We start from the raw sequence: 22,882 nt of genomic DNA, 5'->3' as shown, positions 1-22,882 counted from the left end.
CCATGGGTCTTCTGTGCCTAGCTCTAGGTGAGATTTGGGGGTCTTAGTGAAAAGCAAAATGCTTCCTACTAGCTTGAAATACTTATTCATAAATTACAAGGCCTCAAAAAATGAAATCATTGATACAAATATACGTAAGAATATTCTAATGTAAGAAAATAATGCTGGCTTTGAAGGGCTTTGTACATGCAAATAAGAAGTAAGCATGTGAAATTTCTTTGCTGTACAGAGATGTGGCAACCCTGCTCAAAACATTCCAGTGTTTTGAGGAACCAGTGATGAACTTTTCTGAGTGGCATCCCATCTACCTAGTTTGACCCATTTATGGTATTGTTTTCTTCCTATCTGTGATTTTCCTTTCTTAGGATGAATTGCAAAGATTGCTCCAGCTATTGAAGGAACCACACCCTTTGGGAGACAGTCAACTGGAAAAGCTATCCATTGAGTTGAATGATTTCATTGTTGCACTTTCTTCAGTTCAACCCTCTGCCAAGAGGGAAGGCTTTGTCACAATCCCTGATGTAACATGGGCAGATATTGGTGCCCTAGAAGATATTCGGGAGGAGCTCACCATGGCAATCCTGGTATGACTGAATATGATTACAAATCCTTCTACAGTGGTGCCCTGCTAGACGATTATCTCGCAAAAGGGTTAATTTGCTAAACGATGACTTGTGATCGCTATAGGCTTCGCAAAACGGTGTTTCCTATGGGCAATTTTCGCTGGACGATGTTTCAGACCGTGCTTGGCAAGACAGGGTTTTTTCGGGACCGATTTTTGCAAGACGACGATTTTGACAGCTGAGTCCACAACTTGCAAAATGGGTGTTTTTGGGACCGATTTTCGCAAGACAGCGATTTTTACAGCTAATCCGTGCTTTGCAAAACAGTTTCTCTATGGGCGATTTTTGCAAAACGACAATGATTTTTCCCCATTGGAACGCATTAAACGGATTTCAATGCATTCCAATGGGAAACTGCATTTCGCAAGACAGTGTTTTCACAAGACAGCGATTTTTGCTGAACGAATTAACATCGTCTTGTGGGGCACCACTGTATTACAGTCAAAGTTAAAATATCTTCCAGAGGTTTTTTCCCCAACCTTTCTGAAGCCAACGCCTTTTGCTTAGGTGTATAGGAAGAAAGAAACTTTTTACCTTGGTTATATCCATGACATTTGAAGCAAAATAGACATTTGTACTGTTTTCACTTTTAAAACTAGGCTTAATAATATGAATAAATAATAGTAGATGATTATTACTGAGTAAGTAATCTAAAAGGTCTTCCAGGTCAAACTTGAGAGGAACTTGAACATTGGTCAGAAGAGAAATTTCATAATCTGTAATGGGCAGTGTTTTTATTTAGCTAACTCGGAGATCATGAAATGGAATGCAAGTATTCCAGTTCCCCCAGTCCTCTTCATCAGATGTACTGAGTCTTGATTTTCTAAGGATACCTTACTAAGTGAAGCTATTCAGTTTTTGTGTCACTTTATTTGCATAGTCCATGATCTGCAACTATCTTCTGATTTAATGGTAGTTGTGGGTTTTTCAGGCTCTTTGGCCGTGTTCTGAAGGTTGTTCTTCCTAACATTTCGCCAGTCTCTCTGGCCGGCATCTTCAGAGGACAGCACTCTGTGCTCTGATGTAGTTGGCTTGGGAGTGCCAACTACACCAGAGCACAGAGTGCTGTCCTCTGAAGATGCCAGCCACAGAGACTGCCGAAACGTTAGGAAGAACAACCTTCAGAACACGGCCAAAGAGCCTGAAAAAGCCACAACAACCATTAGATCCCGGCCGTGAAATCCTTCGCGAATACATATCTTCTGATTTCTTGACATGAAAAGTAGTTCTGTGATTCTTCTAAGATGGAATTTAACTGCTGGAATGTGTGTGTTCAAGCAAAAGGGATAAGCCTTTGTTTATTCCACTAGACTTTTGTGTAGCCTGAAATAACTACAGCACCCAATAAAACTAATCAGTTTTTTTTCTCAGTCTTCCCATCACATTCCATTCTAAAACAGGAACCAAATGCAACTGCTATGTTTTCAGCATCAGCCACTCCTCTTTCCCTTTATTTGTTTCTGTTTATTGCCTAATCTTAGGAAGGGTTTGGTAGTATTTTGTGACACTGGAATTGTCCTCATAAAAGTACTGCCCTAATATGGATTTTAGAATTAAGAATATCAATGCTGGATATTTGTGGTCTCTGTGAATAACACATATGGGTTCTGTAGTGCACATGCACGGGAGCCTCAGAACATTCCAGAGCTTAGAGTACAGGATGGTTAGACTCCTCCCCTCCCAGTGTGCATGTATTGGGGCACAACTGTCCAGCCCTCTCTGTTCTTTTTAGCCACCACTGTGGAAACTTCAGGAATGCATCTAGAGCACATTTGCTTTTTTTTCTTCTGCATAGCATTTTATGATTGTCTTCATTCTTTCCCCTGAAAAACAAAAATTACAAGAGTTCTTCCTCCATTGGTTAGTGGGTAGGATCCTTTTTCTTTCCCTTCCTATCTCCTTCCAAACTGTCTTTCTCCTGAACACATTTTATGGATCCTGGGGGTCCTTTTAGGTAACAATTTAAGTTTGAGTAACTGGAATGTTGTCATCAAATCCATTGGCTTTAGCTCCTTCTCTGTGCAGACCTATTGTATAGTCATTTGAAATGTTCAGAAGGGAAAAACCAGCAGTACAGGAAGAGCCTCGTGGCGCAGTGGTTAAAACGCTGTACTGCAGCTAAAACTGTGCTCACGACCTGGGGTTCAAATCCCAGGTAGCCGGCTCAAGGTTGACTCAGCCTTCCATCCTTCCGAGGTCGGTAAAATGAGTACCCAGCTTGCTGGGGGGGGGGGGGGAATGTGCAGCCTGTATAATGAAATTGTAAACCGCCCGGAGAGTGCTTGTAGCACTATGGGGCGGTATATAAGTCCAAAAAAAAAAAAATTACTGGATTTAGATAGGTTTAATAGGAAGTTTGGATGAAAACCAACAATGGGGTAGTAATATATATGTAATAAAAAAAGGTTTCTTGATTTTCTGGTTGGACCACTGATTTCAATGTGAAGGCCTGGTGCTGATTTAACACTACATCCCACAGTTTGCAAATTGGGAGCCAATCTTAGGAATGTCACACTGTGTCAGAGAACCAGCAACTGCTTGGAGGTTTCTCACAAACCAAGCATCCAGACTGACAGCTTCTTTTTAGAATTATTGTGATTTATAGACATTTTATCTCCAGGATTCCTATCCATTTGTTTGTGTGTGCCAATTTTGACTGTTTACATCTTGTGTAGAGTGTCTGGGAAATATTTATATAGGATGCTGTGCCCTGGAGGGAAAAAAGAGATTTAGTTTTTAGTAGATAACCCTAAAGGTAAGGCTACAGCAGAAGGAAAGATGAGAAGCAGAGGCTCTCCTGGACTTTTTGCATTAAAACTAGCCACAATAACAGCCTCAATACAACTTTAAGACTTTCTTCCAGTGTTTGTTTATGTTTCTCTTCCTTCCTTTTCCCTTTTCTCTTTTGAGTCTTAACTTCAGACAGTAAAGTAGGAAGTGTCTATTATCTTATGTAACCTGCTGTGTTAAGTGTTTTTAACTGAAAGGCCCAACATGCTCTAGTCTGGAGAAGAGTGAGAGGTGATAGCCATCTTCACATATTTGAAGTGTTATTAATATAGCAGACAGAGCAAACTTGCTTTCTGTGGCTCCAGAGCATGGGACCCAGAGAAGTGCATAAAAATTACAGACAGGGGATTTCTGCTAAACATTTGAAAATCCTGGGTATGCTTTTTGAGTGTTTTAAATAGAGGGGAAATGGTTAGCCATCAGGAATGCTTTAGCTGTGGATTTCATGCCTCATCAAGGATTGGTCTAGATTACCCTTGAGATCCTTGAGATCCAGCTCAAGTTCTGTGATTCTGTGGAGATGCTTTTGTTTGGTATATAATTAATTAATTAAAAATAATAATTTTCTGCCATCAAGTTGATTCGGACTTATGGTGACCTTTCTTAATCATCCTAGCATGGAGGACACGTAATAATGGGCTCAAGCAACAGGAAGTCAGATTTAGGCTGAATATCAGGAAAAACTTCTTAATTGTTAGAGCAGTATGACAATGGAACCAATTATCTTGGGAGGTGGCAAGCACTCCAGTGTTGGAGGCATTCAAGAGAAAATTGGACAACCAGCTGTCAGATCTGCTTTGATTTGTATTCCTGCATTGAGCAGCAGGGCATTGGACTTGATGGCCTTATAGTCCCCTTCCAACTTCATTATTCTGTGATTCCACAGTTTCTTAAGTGCAGAGTATGCAAAAGTGATCTAGCATTTTTTTTTCATCTGGGGTCTTTAGGAACTGTGCAGCTTGCCCAAGACTACATGGACTGGCTTTTCTTCAAGGAAGCACAGTGAAGCATCAAACTCCCAACTTTTGACTCTGCAGCCAGGCACCCAACTGTTGAGTTCTCCCGGAATACATACATAAATAGACTGACAATTACAGTGGTTCCTTCACATTGTTACCTTGGAGCTTGCAGCCTGGGCCTCCAAGCCCTTAGCTGAAGCTTTCACCTCATTCATCCAGCTTCACAGTATTTAGAGACTGTTTTCTGGGAGGTAGCCGTGTTTATCTGTTTTGGGAACAAAAAAGTGAAAAATATTGTGATATCTAATAAGTACATTTCATTTTGAGATTTTGTGGCTACAATCCCTTTCTTCAGACACTGGTCATAGTTGCTTTGTTTTTTGTTATTTTTATTGACCGAGTGATGGCTTTCCTCTCAAAGCCAAGTGATAAGTTGGGCCGCTCCATCTCCTTTTTCTTGAGATAACTGAATGGTGCTAAGCAAGATATCTTGGAGTTCTATTTGCCAACCTAATCAGGTTTAATTTTGTTTGTCTTATTGTTATTCTGGGAATCTTGTAGTGCCAGTTTCTGAATGCATTGTCAGTAACAGGTGCAGATAATTGCGTAGAGGCAATTGTCTTTCTTGTTCCTCTCATGAATGGCAGTTTCTTTGTTTGTAGGCGCCTGTGCGGAATCCTGAACAATTTCAAGCCCTTGGCCTCACGACTCCCGCTGGTGTTCTGCTTGCTGGCCCTCCTGGTTGTGGGAAAACTCTGCTTGCTAAAGTAAGTTTCAATGCCTGCTTGTTTCTGATCCCAAATCTTAGTGTGTATGCATGTCTTCCAAGCCTTAAAGATGACTGAATCCAAATATCCTAAAAGGCACCTCCTCCCAAGTCAACTTGACCAATGCATTAGGAGAATATGAGTCTCCCCTTTGAGGTCCTGCAGTTCAAAAAGTACATTATGGAGATTTCCTCTGTGATTGCTCCCCAACTAAGGAATGAACTCCTGAGGGAGTTTGACTGGTGGCTAGCCTTATATGTTTACACACCAGAATAAAATGGTTATGCATGGAATTTCCTGCTACAAGATGTCAGCTATTAAATTAAAAACGTGGATGTTTCTGCAGGCCTTCCCATCAGATAATTCCTGACGTCTTCTCTTCCCCCTCTTATTTCCTCTATCTTGGTTAATGTTTTAGTATGTAAAAATTGTTTTTATATGTATTTATTGTATTACTCTATGTTGTTAGCCGCCTAGAGTGGTCCTGACCTGACCAGATAGGGGGGATATAAATAAAATAAATTAATAAAATAATAAATAACTTGGGTGGCTTTAAAAGGAGGCTAGACAGATAACTGGGGGGGGGGGCAGGGGAGCAGGCAGACTTCTTTGTGGCTTTTGATCATGACTGTTATCTAAAATGTCCAAGTTTGGAGAGATTTGTCCTTTCTCTGTACATATGTCCTCATGTCTTTCTTTTGGCCTTAATTGATATAACCTGGCTGGTTACTGTGGGAAGCCAAATGCTAAGCTTAAAAGATTGTCCTGCAAGGCCTGCCTCACCTTCTTTAGTTAAATAAATGGAACAGGAACACATTGCCTTGATTCAGTTTGTCCCTTTGTAAAGCCTTGCTAGGCCCCACAGAACATGAGCCTTGGAATGTTGTCTATACTAGATGATAACTACCGTGAACTACAGCTAGAGTTCTGTAGCAGAGAATTTCAAGTGCCTTAAGAAACTGCAGATGGCGGGATTCTGTAGGATGGTGCCAAGAGTGTTAAAGTGGTATAAAATTGCTATAGTCAAGTAATATAGATTCACTCATACAGAGAGTACATTTTATTTCAAGAGCAGGATGTCAACAAGATGAGGAACGTCAGTGGATCTAGAGACCAGTTTAGTACCCAGCCCCAACTGTGGGGAAGCAATATTTAAAATAAGCATTTAACTTGGTTTCAATACATTGTGGTTCGTAGTCAACAGCATTCAAGAGAAAACTGTAACAACTCATTTAAAGATAATATTTGCTTGTTTTGAATTGAGTTTTTTTCTGCTTCCTCTGAAATGCTTGCTTGGGATAGCACCTACCACAACTGACTTCAGTAACATGTAGTGGCGTTTTCTTGATTTGCTGGAATGCTTGTTTTAAATCACACCCAGTTGCTTTTGGAGGTGCTTTAGAAAAACTCGAAAACGTCACTGAAGCTGCCTGCCCAAGAGCAATTTTTGAACTTCTTCAAAACACGCCTTCTAAAGTACACCAACCCTAATTCCCAGTGCCAATTTAAGATTGTCTTTGCTCATAGTCTATCAGTTGAGGCACAGCAAGCAAGTACAGTAAGTAAAATAGTGTATGCTTCCCCATAATGTGGCTGCCTTTGTGATGTTTCTTGTACTAGCTGAGTGTTGCATTCTGCACCCCACCCTAAGTTTAGATGCCAGAGGGAGAGGCAGTGTTGATATTTGATGCCTGGTAATTATATTTTTATTGAGGAGATATTCAAAGCAATCAGTCCTTGACAGGTTAGGTTAGGAGAGACTCCTGTGAAAAATCATAGAGAATCAGTGCCAGCTAGCAGTGGTTTACTCCTTTGAGTTTCCATAGGTGAACTGTGTCTGTTTTAGAAGTATTCTGTTACTTTGCGGGTTTTCTGGGATGGAAATATAGATGTATTAATTAAAAATAATTAACATTATGTTACCTGTTTTTGGTTTTGTGTTTCTGTTTTGGTAGGCTGTGGCAAATGAGTCTGGGCTGAACTTCATTTCAGTGAAAGGCCCTGAACTTCTGAATATGGTATGCCCTGTTTTACCTATTAATTAATTTTGAGGAGATGTAGATGTAGTCAAAGTACATAATTTAGATAAGAAAAATGATAGAGGAAACTAATATACGTATATCATGTTTATTAGAGGTAGCATACGTGTGGACAAAATAAGATTGGGAGGGTTCAGAAAACAAAAGCAAATTTAAAGGGACGACTTTCTACCTGAGGTTAGAGGCAGCAAGATTCAAAAACTTGCTGTTTAGATAACTACAGATAGAATTTCAAAGGTGACGTAATCACCGAATTTGCTCTTTTGCCAAGCTTCTTCAAGTGATATGACTTTATGTGGCTTATATGTGAAAATAAAAGTTATACATTATTTTTTGTTCCCTATTTCAGTATGTGGGGGAAAGTGAGCGTGCAGTTCGTCAGGTGTTCCAGCGTGCAAGGAATTCAGCACCTTGTGTCATATTCTTTGATGAAATTGATGCTTTGTGTCCTCGGAGATCAGATCGTGAGGTGAGCCTAAAAACACTTCCACCAGTCACTGAGATGAGGTCACAGTTAAGCTGTGAGAATTAATGAGACATTATAGATATTAGACAATTTGGATATTGGAAGTTGGACAGCTAACATGTTGCCATTACTTTTTAACCTTGACATGTCACTCCACACTCCCCCTCCTCATGGGAAAAAACACCTACAGATCTCTTTCAAAGCCAGATTTATACTGGGTAGCCCAGCCTTGGCCCTTTGAACTGTAATGCTCAGACACCTTATTTAAGACAACAAGAATATATTATATTAAGACTTATGGGCATTATAGGCATCTTCAGGCATCCCAGGGTAAGAACCATTCTTCTATAAACAAGTAAAATGCTCACTAATGTTACTTTTGAAGAGTTTAAGATCCTTCCTCAACCTAAAAAAGGTAGCAAATATAACATTAAAATTTCTAAGCTGTGGCTGAGATATAGAATTATTTATTATATTAATTTTATTAAACTTATATACCACCCATCTAGAACATGCCTACTCTGGGTGTTTTACGCAAAATATAAAAAATAAACTATGAAAATATATATGCAATGAGAATAAGACGCAAATTAACAACAGAATCCAAGATGGCAAAAAAGAGAGAGAGGCTAGGTGATGGATGTAGGGAAGGCCTGCCTGTGCAGCCATGTCTTCAGACTGTTTTTGAAGGCCCTCAGCGAATCAATAAGGAAGTGAGTCAATGTTGCCGCCTGCCTGAGTCAAGTGTTAAAATAATATTTGATGTGGCACAAGTAAGGGGCTGTCAGAATGTGAATTTTCAGCCATCATTTCAGGAAAGAAACAAATTTTGCAATAGTCAGTCTTTCTGAGGGACTGCCAAACCAAAGCATCCAGGAAGCAGGAAACAGAGGCACCCAGGGGAAAAGATAAAGTCTCAACAAAGAAGCCTGGGAGGACATCTAGAAAGAGCTATCCGGGGCGTTGTGAGCCAAGGAATCCCCACAGCAGGAACTGCAGCCCACAGGGGAATGGGATTCCCTTTATAAGGAGAACCCATGGGGTGGGGGAGGTTTTATTCCAACTCTCTGAGTGCAAGGGAGCCCCAATCCAACTGAGATGTATCTAAAGCATGTGCTATACTATGGCCATATCAGACATCTCCAGGAAGGGGCACAACTGGTGTACTAGTTTTAACTGTGTAAATGCACTCCTGGCCTTTGCCGAAACCTTGGCCTCTAGGCTCAAAGGCAAATCCAGGAGCATACCCAAGCTGTGCACCTGTATTTTCAAAGGGAGCATAACCCCATCCACAACAGGCTGGATCCCTGTTCTCTCATTTGTGTTTTGACTGACCAGGACCACCTCTGTCTTGTCTGGATTAAGTTCAGGTTATTCACCTTCATCCATTACTGATATCAGGCACTGATCTAGAAGTGAAGGATCTTCCTTGGATTTAGATGGCAAGGAAGGAGAGACAGAGTTGAGTTTCATCTGCATATTGGAGACATCAAAAACTCTGGACAACCTCTGCCAGTAGTTTGTAGATTTTAAATAGCCTAAGGGACTAAACAGAAACATGAGACATCCCACAGGCCAATGGCCAGGTTGTGAAACAGGAGTCCCCCTGCACTGCCTTCTGAGTTTTTCCTGCCAAGAAGGACTGGAGCCACCATAAAACAGTGCCTCCAAATCCCATCCCCGAAAGACGGCTCAGAAGGAAACCATGACTGATTGTATCAAAAGCCATTGAGAGGTCCAGCAGAACCAACAGGGATACTTATCCAAGGATTCTATGCACATCATTCAGCTGCAAAAACTGAAACTTGTCCATTAACACAGGACAAGCAGAGACCATAGTTACTTTCATGGGACCTGCATCAATGATGGCATCTAAGACAGAGTAGATCTGAGGCTATTTTTAGCCTGCAAAGTGTAATGCAAATTCTTCACAGCAGGCTATAGTGTGGTCTGCATTCTCTTTCTGTGGGTCAGTATGTAATAGACCCATGACCACTTGAAAGAGCTCTGCTAGACTCTTGTGCAGATCAAGTGGTGTTAGAGAAGAATGACTGCTTCACCACCACCACTGCTGTTTTATAGGCCTTCCAGTGGACCCTAGCCCATGTTCGGTTGGATTCACTCTTGACTTTTCTGCCATTGTCGTTCTAGTCTCTGTCCCACTTGTTTCATCACAACCAGCTCTCTAGTAAACTAGGGTGCCAATATGCCTCTGTTTTATGGAAGGAGACACTTAGGAGCGATAATGTCAAAGGCTGTTTCCCCATTCTAGAGGTCAACCAGGGCTTCAACAAAATCACCTCCTGAAATGACAGGAAATTCCCCAAGAGCTATTAGGAAACCATTTGGATCCGTCCTCCTCCTGGAACAGACCGTCTTAATTGGTCCCCTACCCATGCAGAGGCTCTGAGTTCCTGTGAGTCTGATCCCCATCAGATAATGATCTGCCCATGATAATAGAACTGTAGAGAGTACTTTCATCCCCAGATCATCAATATCTGCCCCTTTATCAAAAAACCAAGTGTACAGCATACTTTGTGGCATGGGTGGGACAAGATACCATTTGGGGCATGGCAACCCATGGTTGTCATGAAGGACATGAAGTCCTAGGCTACTGCTAACAAAGCTGCCTCTGTGTGGATGTTAGAGTTCCCCAGCACAACAAGCTGGATGCTACCTGTAGACTGGGAATGATAAATCTTATTACATGCATATGAGGGCAAGTGTTGATTCCAACAACCAAGTGCATTTTATCCTTTGGAGTTCCTTCTGCATCTTATAGATAGGTATTAATTAATTAGCTGTGGAAGAGTGGAATCAGATTTGAGTTTGTATACATCAGAAACCATGTTCAAATATTTTTCAAAAAAACAATATAATGGCAAATCCTCCACTTAAAGATTTAAACTTTGTAAATCTGGATAGAAAATTGATCTAATTTTTCTTGAAGTTCAGTTGCAAGTCTGAAAATATATGTCAAAAATATGAAATAAATAAAATACATCTCCTATGTTACTGAAGTTCTTGCATTTATGATCACCTTCCCAAAGTCAGGGAGGTGCTCCTTGTTTTATATGCATCACTTTGCATAATTATTAAGTAATAATTCATTCATTCCCTTAGTACTTTCTTTTGTAATTGGTAAAATTATCATTTGAAACTAGAGTGATACATGAGCCAAGAAAATATAGCAGATCATCTGAAAGTTAAAACAATGACTATGAAATGGATGGATAGTTTAGAGCAGTGGTTCTTAACCTTGGGTTACTCAGGTGTTTTTGGACTGCAACTCCCAGAAGCCTTCACCACCAGCTGTGGTGGCTGGGATTTTTGGGAGTTGCAGTTCAAAAACGCTTGAGCAACCCAAGGTTAAGTATCACTGGCTTAGAGCAACCTTACCCAACTTAGTGCCCTACAGATGCATTAGACGTAGAATTGTGATGGTCCATCAGATCTTGTGAGAATTGGTCTAGAATTTCTGTTTTATATCTGCGATTGTCAGTCTTTCCTACTTCATATCACTCTTAAATTTTTAGTCTGGTGCCAGTGTTCGTGTAGTGAACCAGTTGTTAACAGAGATGGATGGTCTGGAATCTCGTCGTCAGGTGTTCATTATGGCAGCCACTAATAGGCCAGGTAAGAACCATTAAACAATTGGAAGAAACCTTAGAAACATCACAAAAATTGTGGTTCTGCTACATAGTTATGTCTCTGCCTGTGATAAAAATCTATAGGGTTCCATAAACAGTGGGTGTGGCCATATACACTTCCTCAGCACAATTGGTCCTCAGCACACTCCTTGGCTACATCCCATTGTAAGTGGCGTAAACTGTATGCATGTGTGTACATGAAAGGAATGTATACAAGGCCACTGTGAGCTCTGGCCCTACTTGTTGCTTCTCTGTTGCAATTCAACCTCTGGGTGAAAAAACTTTCCCTATCATCAATACAAAATATTAAGAATACTGGAAGTTCCTTTATACCATGCACGTTAAGTCTTCAGAGCCCAACTTTGTTGACATGGGCTAGCAGCATCTTTCCAGTATCTTCAAGAAAGGAGATTTTCCTGCCCTAACTAGAAATACCAGACACTGAATCTGGATCCTCCTATGCAAAGCGTGGGCTCCAATGGGTTACTTTTCTGCCAGTTACACTTTTTCCTACATCTGTTCCAGCTTAGGCCCTGGTTACACAGGCAAAAGAAACATTATTTAAAATGTGTCAACCTCAAAATGTATCAACCTGAATTGATGTTTAAAAGTGTTTTCATTACACAGATGCAAGCATGAACTACTTTGCCACGGAAGTGTGTTTTATAGGTGGAATGAAATTTTAAACACTGTTCTTCTAGAGGGTTATTAAAAATAGTACATATGTGAAACTTGGTTTATTTTATTCATGTATGCATATGTACACCCCTGTTGCTACAAATTGTACCTTGGAGTAACCAGCAGAGGCTTTGGGAGAGGGTAGCAGGTAGGAAGGAGGGAGGGAGAGAACGTGTGCTGGAAAGTTGTTTGTAAAAAGCTTGGCTGCTTCTACTCCTTTAAGAGTGCTTTTGCTGGTCTCTGGGAGGCAGAGAGAAGGGAAGGGCTTGATCAGCAGGCAGTGGGGATTCCAGGAAATGTTTTTGCAACTTTTTCATGTGTGCTCGCTCCACATGTTTATTCCTTTTATTTATTTTATTTATCCCCCACATAGGGAGGGATGGCAGGTTGGTGGCCATGGAGGCAGAGGTGAATGGGAGCTGGGATGAAACCTCATCCCTTTTGCAAGCTCCAGCTGCCAAGAATTTTCCACCCCTTGAAGCAAAGAAGCGGGGGAAGGGAAGCCAAGTGCTTTCTCAGGGTCCTTAAGCAGGAGAATTGTGTGTGTAAACTTAAAAGCCATTCCAAAGAAGAAGCCTAAGCTACCTGAAATCCCTCCCCGAATTCCCAGTAAAGTTGATAATTAATTAAATAAATGAAACAGAGAAATACTTAAGTGTTTGCTTTCAGCCACAAAAGTGAAACCACAAGAATGGCACAAGCCAGCAGCAACTGTTCTCACTCCAGAGAGAATGAACAGAAGTGGGGAAAGGCTGGAGGGGAAAAGCTTATATGAAGCCTCTGTAAAAGTAGATAACAGCTTTCAGCAGTGGTATTGGCTGCTGGATATGCCAGCCTAGGATCTCTGTCCTGATTGGCCAGAGCTTCAAATTGGCACCAGCAAGCTCAGAGACACCCCAAAAAAGGGTAATGAATATAGAAGAATATGCCATGTTTTTCTGTGTATAAGGCGACCTCCTAATTTTGACCCTTGCCGGGGGTGGAGGAGCAGTTAATGGGCAACTGCTTCTCCATCTCCTGCTGCCTCTGCTGCCCAATCACCTCCTCCATTGTGACTGCCGGGGCTCACCTCCAGCTCACTTCGGCGTTGTTGCTGCCTTGTCCCCTGTGCTGGAGGAAGCAATGCGGCGGCAGCAGTCAATGGGCAGCAGCAAGAGGTGCCTGAGTGCTCCTTTGACTCCGCCTCCTGCTGCTGCTGCCTCCACCATCGGAGGGGACAAGGCAGTGACGTGAGCTCTTGAGGAGGCAATTGGGTGGCAGCAGTCAATGGGCAGCAGCAAGTGGTGCCAGAGCGTGTGCTCCTTTTCCTCCACCTCTTACTGCTACTGCTGCCTCCGCCCCTGGAGGGGACAAGGCAGCAGCTCCACATCACCTGGAGTTGAGCCCCAGCAGTCGCACTGGAGGACTCAGTGGGTGGCGGCAGCGGCAGCAAGAGGCATCCGAGCACGTGCGACTGCTCCTTTGCCTCTGCCTCCTTCCATGTATAAAACGACCCTCAGTTTCCCCCCCCCCTTAATTATTTTAGGAAAAAATGTCATTTTATAGATGGAAAAATACAGTAAACGGATTGACAGATCGATGAATAAAACCGAGGAAATCTTCGTCAAGCCATATTCATTATGACTTACAATTTGTGACTTACAGTTGTCAACGAATATATGACAGTTTGGCTATATTTGTCAGAAAAACCAATTCGTTTTTTATATTCGTTCCCATCTCTAGTCAGGGGATTGCCAGAACATATGCAAGAAATAGTTGCAGTTGCTTTCTCCTAGATCATCTTGCTTCCTAAGACTAGCTGCCTTATATGGTTATTCTAGTCAGAAGCCTTCTTTGTAATTTTTCTCTTCTCGCTAGTTCTAACAGCTTCTGCCTCTTCCCTTAAATCATGCTGCCTTCTCTTTTCTACAGCTTGTTTCTGACCAAGTTGTGTAAACTACCTGGGCCCAATTGATCAGCTCATCTTAGATAGCGTCAGGATTTATGTTTGTTTATACTTTTTCACACCTGTAGTTGCCAGTCCATTAGTGTATAAATAATCTCAAACTAGTTTTGTTTTGTGCTCAAATTGTTGTTGTTTAGTCATTTGGTCGTGTCCGACTCTTCGTGACCCCATGGACCAGAGCACGCCAGGCCCTCCTGTCTTCCACTTCCTCCCGGAGTTGGGTCAAATTCATGTTGGTTGCTTTGCAGAAACTGTCCAGCCATCTCATCCCAGTTATATTTATTGCAATATTTTAAAAAAATTAGATGGGTAAAAGCAATATTAAGAACTCAGGTAAAATACAGAATAAAATGATCTCTTTAAGAAAATCTCCTTGCTCAACCAGTCATTTAAAAGAAAGCCTGCCTGAAGAGAAAGCTCTTCGTCTGCTTGGGGAAGAACAGCAAATATGTCCTTTGTTGGCCTCCCATGGGGAGGGGGTGTCAAAGTCTGAGAGGAGTGACAGAGAAGTCTTCTCCTGTGTCCCCAGCAAACATACTTATGAGGATGGGGCGGGGGGACAAGAGAAAGGCATCTCCTGATTAAATTAATACCTGGGTGGGGAGATATGGTCTTTTAGACAGCTTGGACCCAAGCCATTTAGGGCTTTATACATATAAAACTGAATTTTCAAAACCCTAGGCAGCCATGCCAAACAAGAGGAAGAGAGTTGGCTCATCTTTGCAACACTCTTGTGTATAATACCCTAGTTTCATAATGAATAAGAGAGGAATCTGTGTGTTGGAGCACAACAGCAATGTAGGCTTTGACATCCATTTCATTAGAGATCAGTTACTTTGGGGTGTTTTTTTCTTCCGTTGCATCCAGAAGTTGCTTAATTTTATTTTGTTGCCATCAGATATTATAGATCCAGCTATTTTGCGCCCAGGAAGATTGGATAAAACGCTTTATGTGGGTTTGCCACCACCTATGGATCGCCTTGCCATTTTAAAGACCATCACTAAAGTAAGTATTGTGAGAAAACAAGGCTTGTAATATAAGAACCCTATTATTAAATGTTCTATATTAATTCTTCCTAAATCTGTACTGCACTTCAGAATTAAGTCCAAGTTTCAGACATGACCCTGCAGAGCTCCAGTCTATGCATTTATAAGAAACATATAATGATACCTCTGTTTTTGTTTTGTTTTTTAATTTTTAAATTTAACTATAACATAAACATAAAATACATAAACCAAAATACTAATTAACTGTGTTCCCCACGACCATAGACGGGACCTCTTGCAACAATCTTCTTCTTCCTCCATCTATATTCTTCTTCTATTATTGTCCTCTTCTCCAGAACTGCATTGATTCTTGATTTGGAGCTTTCCCTTTTCCTCTTGTTAACACATATTCCAAAAATCTGCCCCATATATCATAAAAATTATTCTCTTTCAACGCTCCTTTCTTAACCTTTAAATTACAAGTTAGCTTATCTTTTATAGCGATATTCCATATTTCATTATACCATTCATCCATTTGAAATTCAGATTTTGATTTCCATTGTCTAGCTATTATTAGTCTAGCTGCTGTTAATAAATTTAGAAATGCTTTCAATTTCTCTTCACCTTGGTTCCAAATTGCAAAGGTGTCATCTACATATCAGAACCAAACTGTGGGTGTGAAGGGTGCCGAAGCCAGGGCCAGTTTTTCGAAATTCGCCATGTAGATGTTTGCTATAACCGGGCTGAGGGGGCTCCCCATGGCCACTCCATCTGTCTCTTCATAGAATTCATTAGAGTTGTTTATTTGCATATTTGTTTGTTGGTTGGTTGATTGATAGTACATCCCTCTCAGTAATTGCTCCCTGAGCAATTTACAAAATGGGTAAAAAGTAGACACTAATTAAAGAATAAACTGTAATATTGAAACTGAAACAGATCGTTATATTAAAACAACTACCAGATTAAAATGCCTTTTTAGAAAATTAAGCCCACCACAAAAACGTAAAGGTTAGAAAAGTACAGCATCCCTCATTAAAAGCCTCTTCTAATTGGCCCATTCAGTTGCCAATAGAATGAAGAGAAAGGTCCATCTTTACCTGCTGAGAGAAAGAACAGCAGGGAAGGGCCAGAATCAAGACTCCTGCAAAACAGAGTTCCATAGCTTGGGAGCAGCCACTGATAAAACTTGCTGGCTTATTATCCTCATCATATATGAGGAATATAGAACTGAGAGGGCCTGGTCTTATAAGTCTTATGCCCAGGGTGGGGTCTTCCTTTAGATAGTAATGTGGATTAGTCTCTTTAATTTAAATGCAAAGTACAGTGGTGCCTCACAAGACGAAATTAATCCGTTCCACGGTTAATGCCGTCCAGCGAAAATTTCATCTTGCGAAGCACGTTTTCCCATAGGAATGCATTGAAATTTAATTAATGCGTTCCTGGGGGGGGAGTCAGAAACCAGAAAAAAAAGTCTCTTACCAGGTGCTGTATACTGAGCCCGGCTCCTCACAGTGCCTTGGTAGCCCCCAAAAAGCCGGAAAAAGAGCACCAAATAGCTGAGAGCCTGGACCCAGCAGGGAGGCGGCAGCCATTTTGTGCTCTTCTCCGCTCCAACCCCCCCTCCCGCCTCACAACTGATTGGCGCTGGGTCTAGAGGCTTCCCCGGGCTTGCCCAGCACCGAAAAAGGCAGGGGAAAAGAGCTGGAAAAAATGGTGCTTTTCCCCTGCCCCCGGGGAAGCCTCTGAAAGCGGCACTTTGCCATGGGGAGCGGGCCTGCCCCCACCGCCCCCAGTGCTGCTTTCAGAGGTCCCCCGCCAGTCCTCCGATGGTGCTGGGAAGACTGGTGGAGGACCTCTGAAAGCGGCGCTGGGGATGGGGCGGGGGGTGGCAGGCCTGTCCCCCGCCGCCACCCCCCCCACCCCACTCCCACGGCAAAGTGCCACTTTCAGAAGCGTCCCAGGGCTTGCTCAGCAGGAAAAAAGACATTTGTCTTGTGAAGCAAGGCCATAGGAACATTCGTCTTGCGAGGCACCCATTCGTCTACCGGGTTTTTCATGCCGTGAGGTGTTCGTCTTGCGAGGCACCACTGTACAAAATCCCTGAAGTTCTCTGCAGCTAAACACACATGGCAAAACTTGATAAGAGTGGTATAATTAAGGTGCTGCTAGGGATATAAATCAAATAAATAAATAAATAAATAAATAAATAAATAAATAAATAAATAAATAAATAAATAAATAAATAAATAAATAAATAAATAAATAAATAAATAAATATTGATAATCATGTCTGCTCAAAAGGGAGCCTCCCTGTGTTCAGTAGATCTTAACTCCAAAGGAAGTGTGAGTGTAAAGATTACAAGACCATCAAGGCTGAAAAGATAACAGATTAGGAAAGGGTCAGGTCTTGACTAGAGAGAAGTAACACATAAAAAGACAAGAAGTTACTTCCTGTGTTTCACATCTCCTAGACAGCTCAAGAGAGAAAAAGAAGAGCTTGGCAATCCTGATGAACAAACACAAATATATCGCTATCCAGAGCAAGTAATTCTGTTCTCCTCCTGCCTGGATTAAGTTTCAGTTTGGCTGCTTTCTAAAAATATAACAACAAAGAAAGGATGGGGAGAAAAGAAAATCTAAATCTCTGTGGCTAATAGCAGCCCAGATACATTTTCCTTTAAGCACTAGTAGAGAATGCTCCAGCACAAATTTTGGTAGGTCTCAAAAACAGGGAGTCCTATTAATGCAATTTTCAGAAATGTAGCCATGTTAGTCTGTGCAAGCATCTCAACAAGAAACACAAAAGAAAACCAAAAGCCCAAAATGGCATTGTGGGACTTCAAAGAGCAACTGCTATATTTTAATGTAAGCTTTTGTGAAGCATTGTCCACTTCTTCAGACATATGAGTCAGATGCCAAGAATGTTCCTCTCGGTGGAATTATTTTGGCGCTCAGGTGCTTCAGGTTCTTAGTTGATCTTGGATTGTGGGAAAATGCAGAAGAGGAAGCAGCCTCTGAAATACAATGTGTTGCAGCATTTCAAACGTTTTGAAGTAGCAGCTACAGGCAGCACCACTTGAGACAGAGTGCAAGCTATGTTGCAAGATAGTGTGGTCTGACTGATTTTATGTCCTTCATTTCTGTTTTGCTAATTAAAACATTAAATTAGGCAAATAGTAATTAGAGCAGTAGCAATTCTGGTTTGTTTTCACCATCCCTTTTCTCAGTGATAGTCTTTCAGAGATGCTTTGTAGCTTCTGGTGGTTCTAAAAGAGCACCAGAAGGGGATGGGGCAGGGTGGGGAAGTGCATGAATCATTGCTCGCATGAGCTGTCCAGAGTTCTTGTTAGTGTCACACTGCTCTGCTGTGAAGCAGCTGTGTGTGGGATGAAGCATGTTATGTGCTATACTTGAAATTTAGAATCCTACCCTTTCGTTTATACTCTTCTCTTGGACGAGTTACTACTTGATTTCATGCAAGCAGTTTGCCAAATGGATTGCTCCATCTGCCCTGTGGTGCAGAGGTGAATGTAATATTCTCATTGGATGACAAGTATGTGTGACACAGAGAGAGGTCTGTTGAATTTCGTCCTTTTTTTGCAGGTCTTGACAAGCTACTATAATGGTATTCCTAAAGTGAGAAAATATTCCATAAGCGGGTGGTGAATTTTGCCACTGTTTATAGTTTCAGGATCACCTCATGCTGCTATAGCAACTGAACATCCAGCTCTTTTTTTCTTTCTTCCAGGTCTACCAGTAACATTCTGCTGTCTATGTTCATGTGAAAGCAGCAACATGATATGCACATAGACGTAGTTCACGCATAGTTTTACACTTCTCATACAAGCTGATAGCCCAAACCTTGGACTTCTGCGTTCTTCTCTATTCCTCCCATGTGATATGCTTTCTTCAGTTAAACAAAGATTAGCCAGTTAACACAATTAAATAATCTCTGGTTCAGACATAATGGCAAGCAACTTTTTAATGACATAATGGAATGGGCTTTCATGTACAGTGGGGTCTTGACTTAAGAACGGCTTGAGTTAAGAACATTTTGACTTAAGAACCACTCTCATAGGAAAATATTGACTTGACTTACATACTTAGATTTGAGTTAAGAACTGAAAAAAACCACATGGGAGGCAGGGAAAGTGCAAAATTTGAACTTTCCGTTAACTGTTGGCCAGTGAAAAGGGTGCCTGTCTGCTTCCTCACTCCTCCCAGCGTTTAGAGAGTGGATTGGGAGACAGTCTTCGGACTGCCTGGTACTGTACTGCCTGGACTGTATTTTCCTTGCCTTCCCTGAACCTTTCTTGACCTAAGAAAAAAAGAAACAAAATATCCCCCTCTAGTGGTTGAAGGCAAAATAGCAGCTTCCCATTAGTTTCTATGGACGGAAAAGAGCAGATACGGATCAAATGGTTTTCAATGCATTCCTATGGGAAATGCAGATTTGACCTGAGAACTTTTTGACTTGAGAACCGCCTTCCAATACGGATTAAGTTCTCAAGTCAAGACCCCACTGTACAGTGCAATTTAATGAAGTCTTCCAGCCATGTGGGAGGGAGGGAGTGGAGAGGAGAGCAGAAAATCATTTTAAGGCTTTACTCAAATCTTATTCTAACTTGTGCATGTAGTGCTACATTCTGGCGATACCCATTCACGGCATCTGGATCTAAAGACCATGTTGCTCAGCTGAGGGAGGAACAAAGCCTAGCAGCACCTTAGAAACTATCAAAGTTCTGACATAAGTATTCATCAACTTCAGCTGATTTCATTAGGTACCCAGAGTATTGTCTCATTTGGCAGGCAGTAATTCATGCATCATTCCTGTAGCATGTTTCTTCTTGTTTGTAACCACCTTGAGGGCAGGAGGTAATGTGAAGAAATAAATTAAATCATTTCACAAAGCCAGAAACATGATTCCAGAGTAACTGGTTACAAAGAACACTTACTGGAATCCATTGGCTGGAGAGTAATAGTGTGCCTCTGCAGGATCCCATTGATTCTGGCAGAATTAGAAACACACCTTTCTTTCTACAGCTCTCTGTCACTGTATGCTGGGAATTCTTCTTCTTGAGCATTTTTGGGCACTGTAGAGAGCTGTAAAATGAGGAAGGGAAGAGAATCCCAATTGCATTGGTGCAATTTGCTGAAATCCAAAGACTACAGTGGTACCTCGACTTAAGAACTTAATCCGTATTGAGACTGCGTTTCTTAAGTCGAAACGTTCTTAAGTCAAAGCACCATTTCCCATAGGAATGCATTGAAAACCATTTAATCTGTATCTGCTGGTTTTCATTCTTAAGTCGAGGCGCTGTTCTTACGTCGAAGCATTAGTTCCCATAGGAACTAATGCAAAGCCTGTTAATCCATATCTACCACTAGGGGGTGAATTTTTTTCTTCTTCTTTTGACCTAAGGTGAACTTAAGTCAAAAAAAAAAGGACAGGAAAGGGTTTTATTTTTGTTGTTGTTGTTGTCCTTAAGTCAAGGCTCCGTTCTAAAGTCGAAGCAACTTTTTGCGAACTGAGCCATTCTTAACTTGAATCGTTCTTATGTAGGGATGTTCTCAAGTCAAGGTAACACTGTATTGGATCTTGGCCAGCAGATCCAAGAATCAAGAGTTTCAGATGAATGACCAATGAACACCATAAGCCAGCTATCCTCATTCCTCAGAAATGTACAAAAATGTTTTGCTGTAAAAGCACTGGAAGTACATAGATTAACAACAGCTTTGAAACTGAATAGATAGCCATGAGGTTGAAATTGAAAAAGATCTGGAGTCCTTGATGTATCATGGCACATGCCAACCCATGTCACTAAACTTCTTTGTTTTCAATGACTACAGGATGGAACCCGACCCCCAATTGACACAGATGTGAACTTGGAAGAAATTGCCCATGATCCTTACTGTGATTGTTACACGTGAGTAGGTTTCCCCTTGTTATCTTCAATCATCTTCTTTAAGTGTTGGTTGTTCTTACTTTGTTTTCTTCTGTGACTTTGCTTTTTCAAAAACAGAAACCCAAGTACATTGCTCCAGATGTTCCTTTTTCTATCCTTTTCACAGTACAGTGGGGTCTCTACTTAAGAACTTAATCCATATTGGAAGGTGGTTCTCAAGTGGAAAAGTTCTTATGTAGAATCTGCATTTCCCATAGGAATGCATTGAAAACCATTTAATCTGTATCTGCTCTTTTCCGTCCATAGAAACTAATGGGAAGCTGCTATTCCGCCTTCTACCACTAGAGGGGGACATTTTTTTCTTTTTTTCCCCCTTAGGTCAGGGAACAGTGTTAAAAGCACTTCTGACGAAGCTAATTTTGAAGCAATGGACTGAAAACCAATTAATCTGTTCTGGCTGTTTTTTTGTTATGTAGAGGTGTGTTAATACGTACTCTACCACTAGGGGGAGAACTTTTTTTTAACCTAAGATGACCTAAGGTTAAAAAAAGAGCAGGAAAGTTTATTTTTCCTGTTCTTATCTTGGATTTTTGTTCTCAAGTACAAGCAAAATTTAGCAAATGGAGCTGTTCTTAAGTGGAATTGTTCTTAAGTAGGGACGTTCTTAAGTAGAGACCCCACTGTACATCTCCATGAGTTTCACTAATGCTCCATATTTCTTTCTGCTTTGTGCAACAGGTATGCTCATACCTTGAGAAGCCTGATTTGCTCAAGTGACATATGTCTTAGTTATGTCCCATTTGGATTACTGTAATGTGCTCAACGTGGGTCTTCCTTTGGAAAGTGTGTGGAAACATCAGCAGGTCCAGGATACTGTAGTTAGATTCTTGACTAGAGCTAGTTACAGGGAGAATAAAAGCTCCTTAACAGCGAACTTAAGACTTGGTTCTTTAGGCAGGCTTTCCCTCCCATCATCACTTGAATATTTTCTCCCATCTTGAACCACATTGCTACTGTTTTTTATTCTATTCTGTTCTATTCTATTCTATTCTATTCTATTCTATTCTATTCTATTCTATTCTATTTATCTATTTATTTATTTATTAGATTTTTATCCCGCCTTTCTAGACGATGTCTACTCAGAGCGGGTCACAATAAAATAATTCATAAAACAGTTAAAAGAATAAATTAAATTGACATATTAGTGTTGATCAAGATGGGAAAATAGACAAAAACTAAGTAAAAGTAAAAATCAAGTATTGACAGGAGGGAAGGCATGCCTAAAGAGCCAAGTCTTTAATTGGCTCTTAAAAACATTCCTTATTAACAGGAATTATATTGACTTAGTTGAGAAACGAGGATCCCACATTTCTCCACAACCTTCCAAGCATTTTAGGAGGGGGTAATGACAGGTGAAGGTCAGCTTTTTGGCTGTAGCTAAGGGCACAAGGTTAGTGTCTGTGTCTTTCTGACAACACAAGGAGTTATAAAATTTATGGCTATTAACACTTCAGTTATGTTTTGACCCTCCTCGCTTCACCAGTGCCATTAAGAATGATTAACTCTCAATCTGAGGGAATTAAGGACTCCTCACTGGTAGAGAAAAAAAATGCTGTTGCTTGTCCTACAACTCACCCACCCAACCAACACGTACTGAATCACATGAATGTATGTAGATTCTTAGGATGACTTTTTACAGCCCATCTATGAATGCATTTTTCTCATCATCCCCATGGGCTTGGAAAATCTGTTTTAATACTGTACTTCCCTAAAGCTCCTGGTCAGCATATCTACTAACCATGATTCTAGAGGAACTGTGGGAATTCTAGTCCATAGTCACTTTTAAGCACCCTGGTATGTGCACAAGTTTAGTTTTGGGAGGTCTCATTTAGTTCGTATTTGGATTTGATGACCTTTTGCACACATCAGCCAATTGCGGCAGTGAAGACAATGGCAACAGCCATGATCCTATGGCAACTTGGCTATGTAGAGCACCACCTTATACATTTTCTTGAAGTTCCCCAATGGGGGCTACTCTTATTGAAGTGATGAAGATTGTCACAGGACAGCCTA

General features: G+C 41.1%; 1 protein-coding gene across 3 annotated transcripts in view; it reads left to right on the top strand.

The window, feature by feature from the left end:
* Positions 1-22,882, top strand: part of NVL (nuclear VCP like) — a 65,789-nt gene that overhangs the window by 31,703 nt on the left and 11,204 nt on the right. For all 3 annotated transcript variants that reach the window (XM_020786565.3, XM_078382988.1, XM_078382989.1), the window contains 7 exons: positions 366-584; positions 5,035-5,139; positions 7,095-7,157; positions 7,528-7,647; positions 11,181-11,280; positions 14,816-14,922; positions 20,754-20,830. In XM_020786565.3, coding sequence (XP_020642224.3) covers positions 366-584; positions 5,035-5,139; positions 7,095-7,157; positions 7,528-7,647; positions 11,181-11,280; positions 14,816-14,922; positions 20,754-20,830 — 791 coding nt within the window. The remainder of the gene's footprint in view (positions 1-365; positions 585-5,034; positions 5,140-7,094; positions 7,158-7,527; positions 7,648-11,180; positions 11,281-14,815; positions 14,923-20,753; positions 20,831-22,882) is intronic.

This window comes from Pogona vitticeps, chromosome 1 (assembly GCF_051106095.1).
Source record: "Pogona vitticeps strain Pit_001003342236 chromosome 1, PviZW2.1, whole genome shotgun sequence".
Classification (NCBI taxonomy): domain Eukaryota; kingdom Metazoa; phylum Chordata; class Lepidosauria; order Squamata; family Agamidae; genus Pogona; species Pogona vitticeps.
This window is presented reverse-complemented; position numbering and strand designations above follow the sequence as displayed.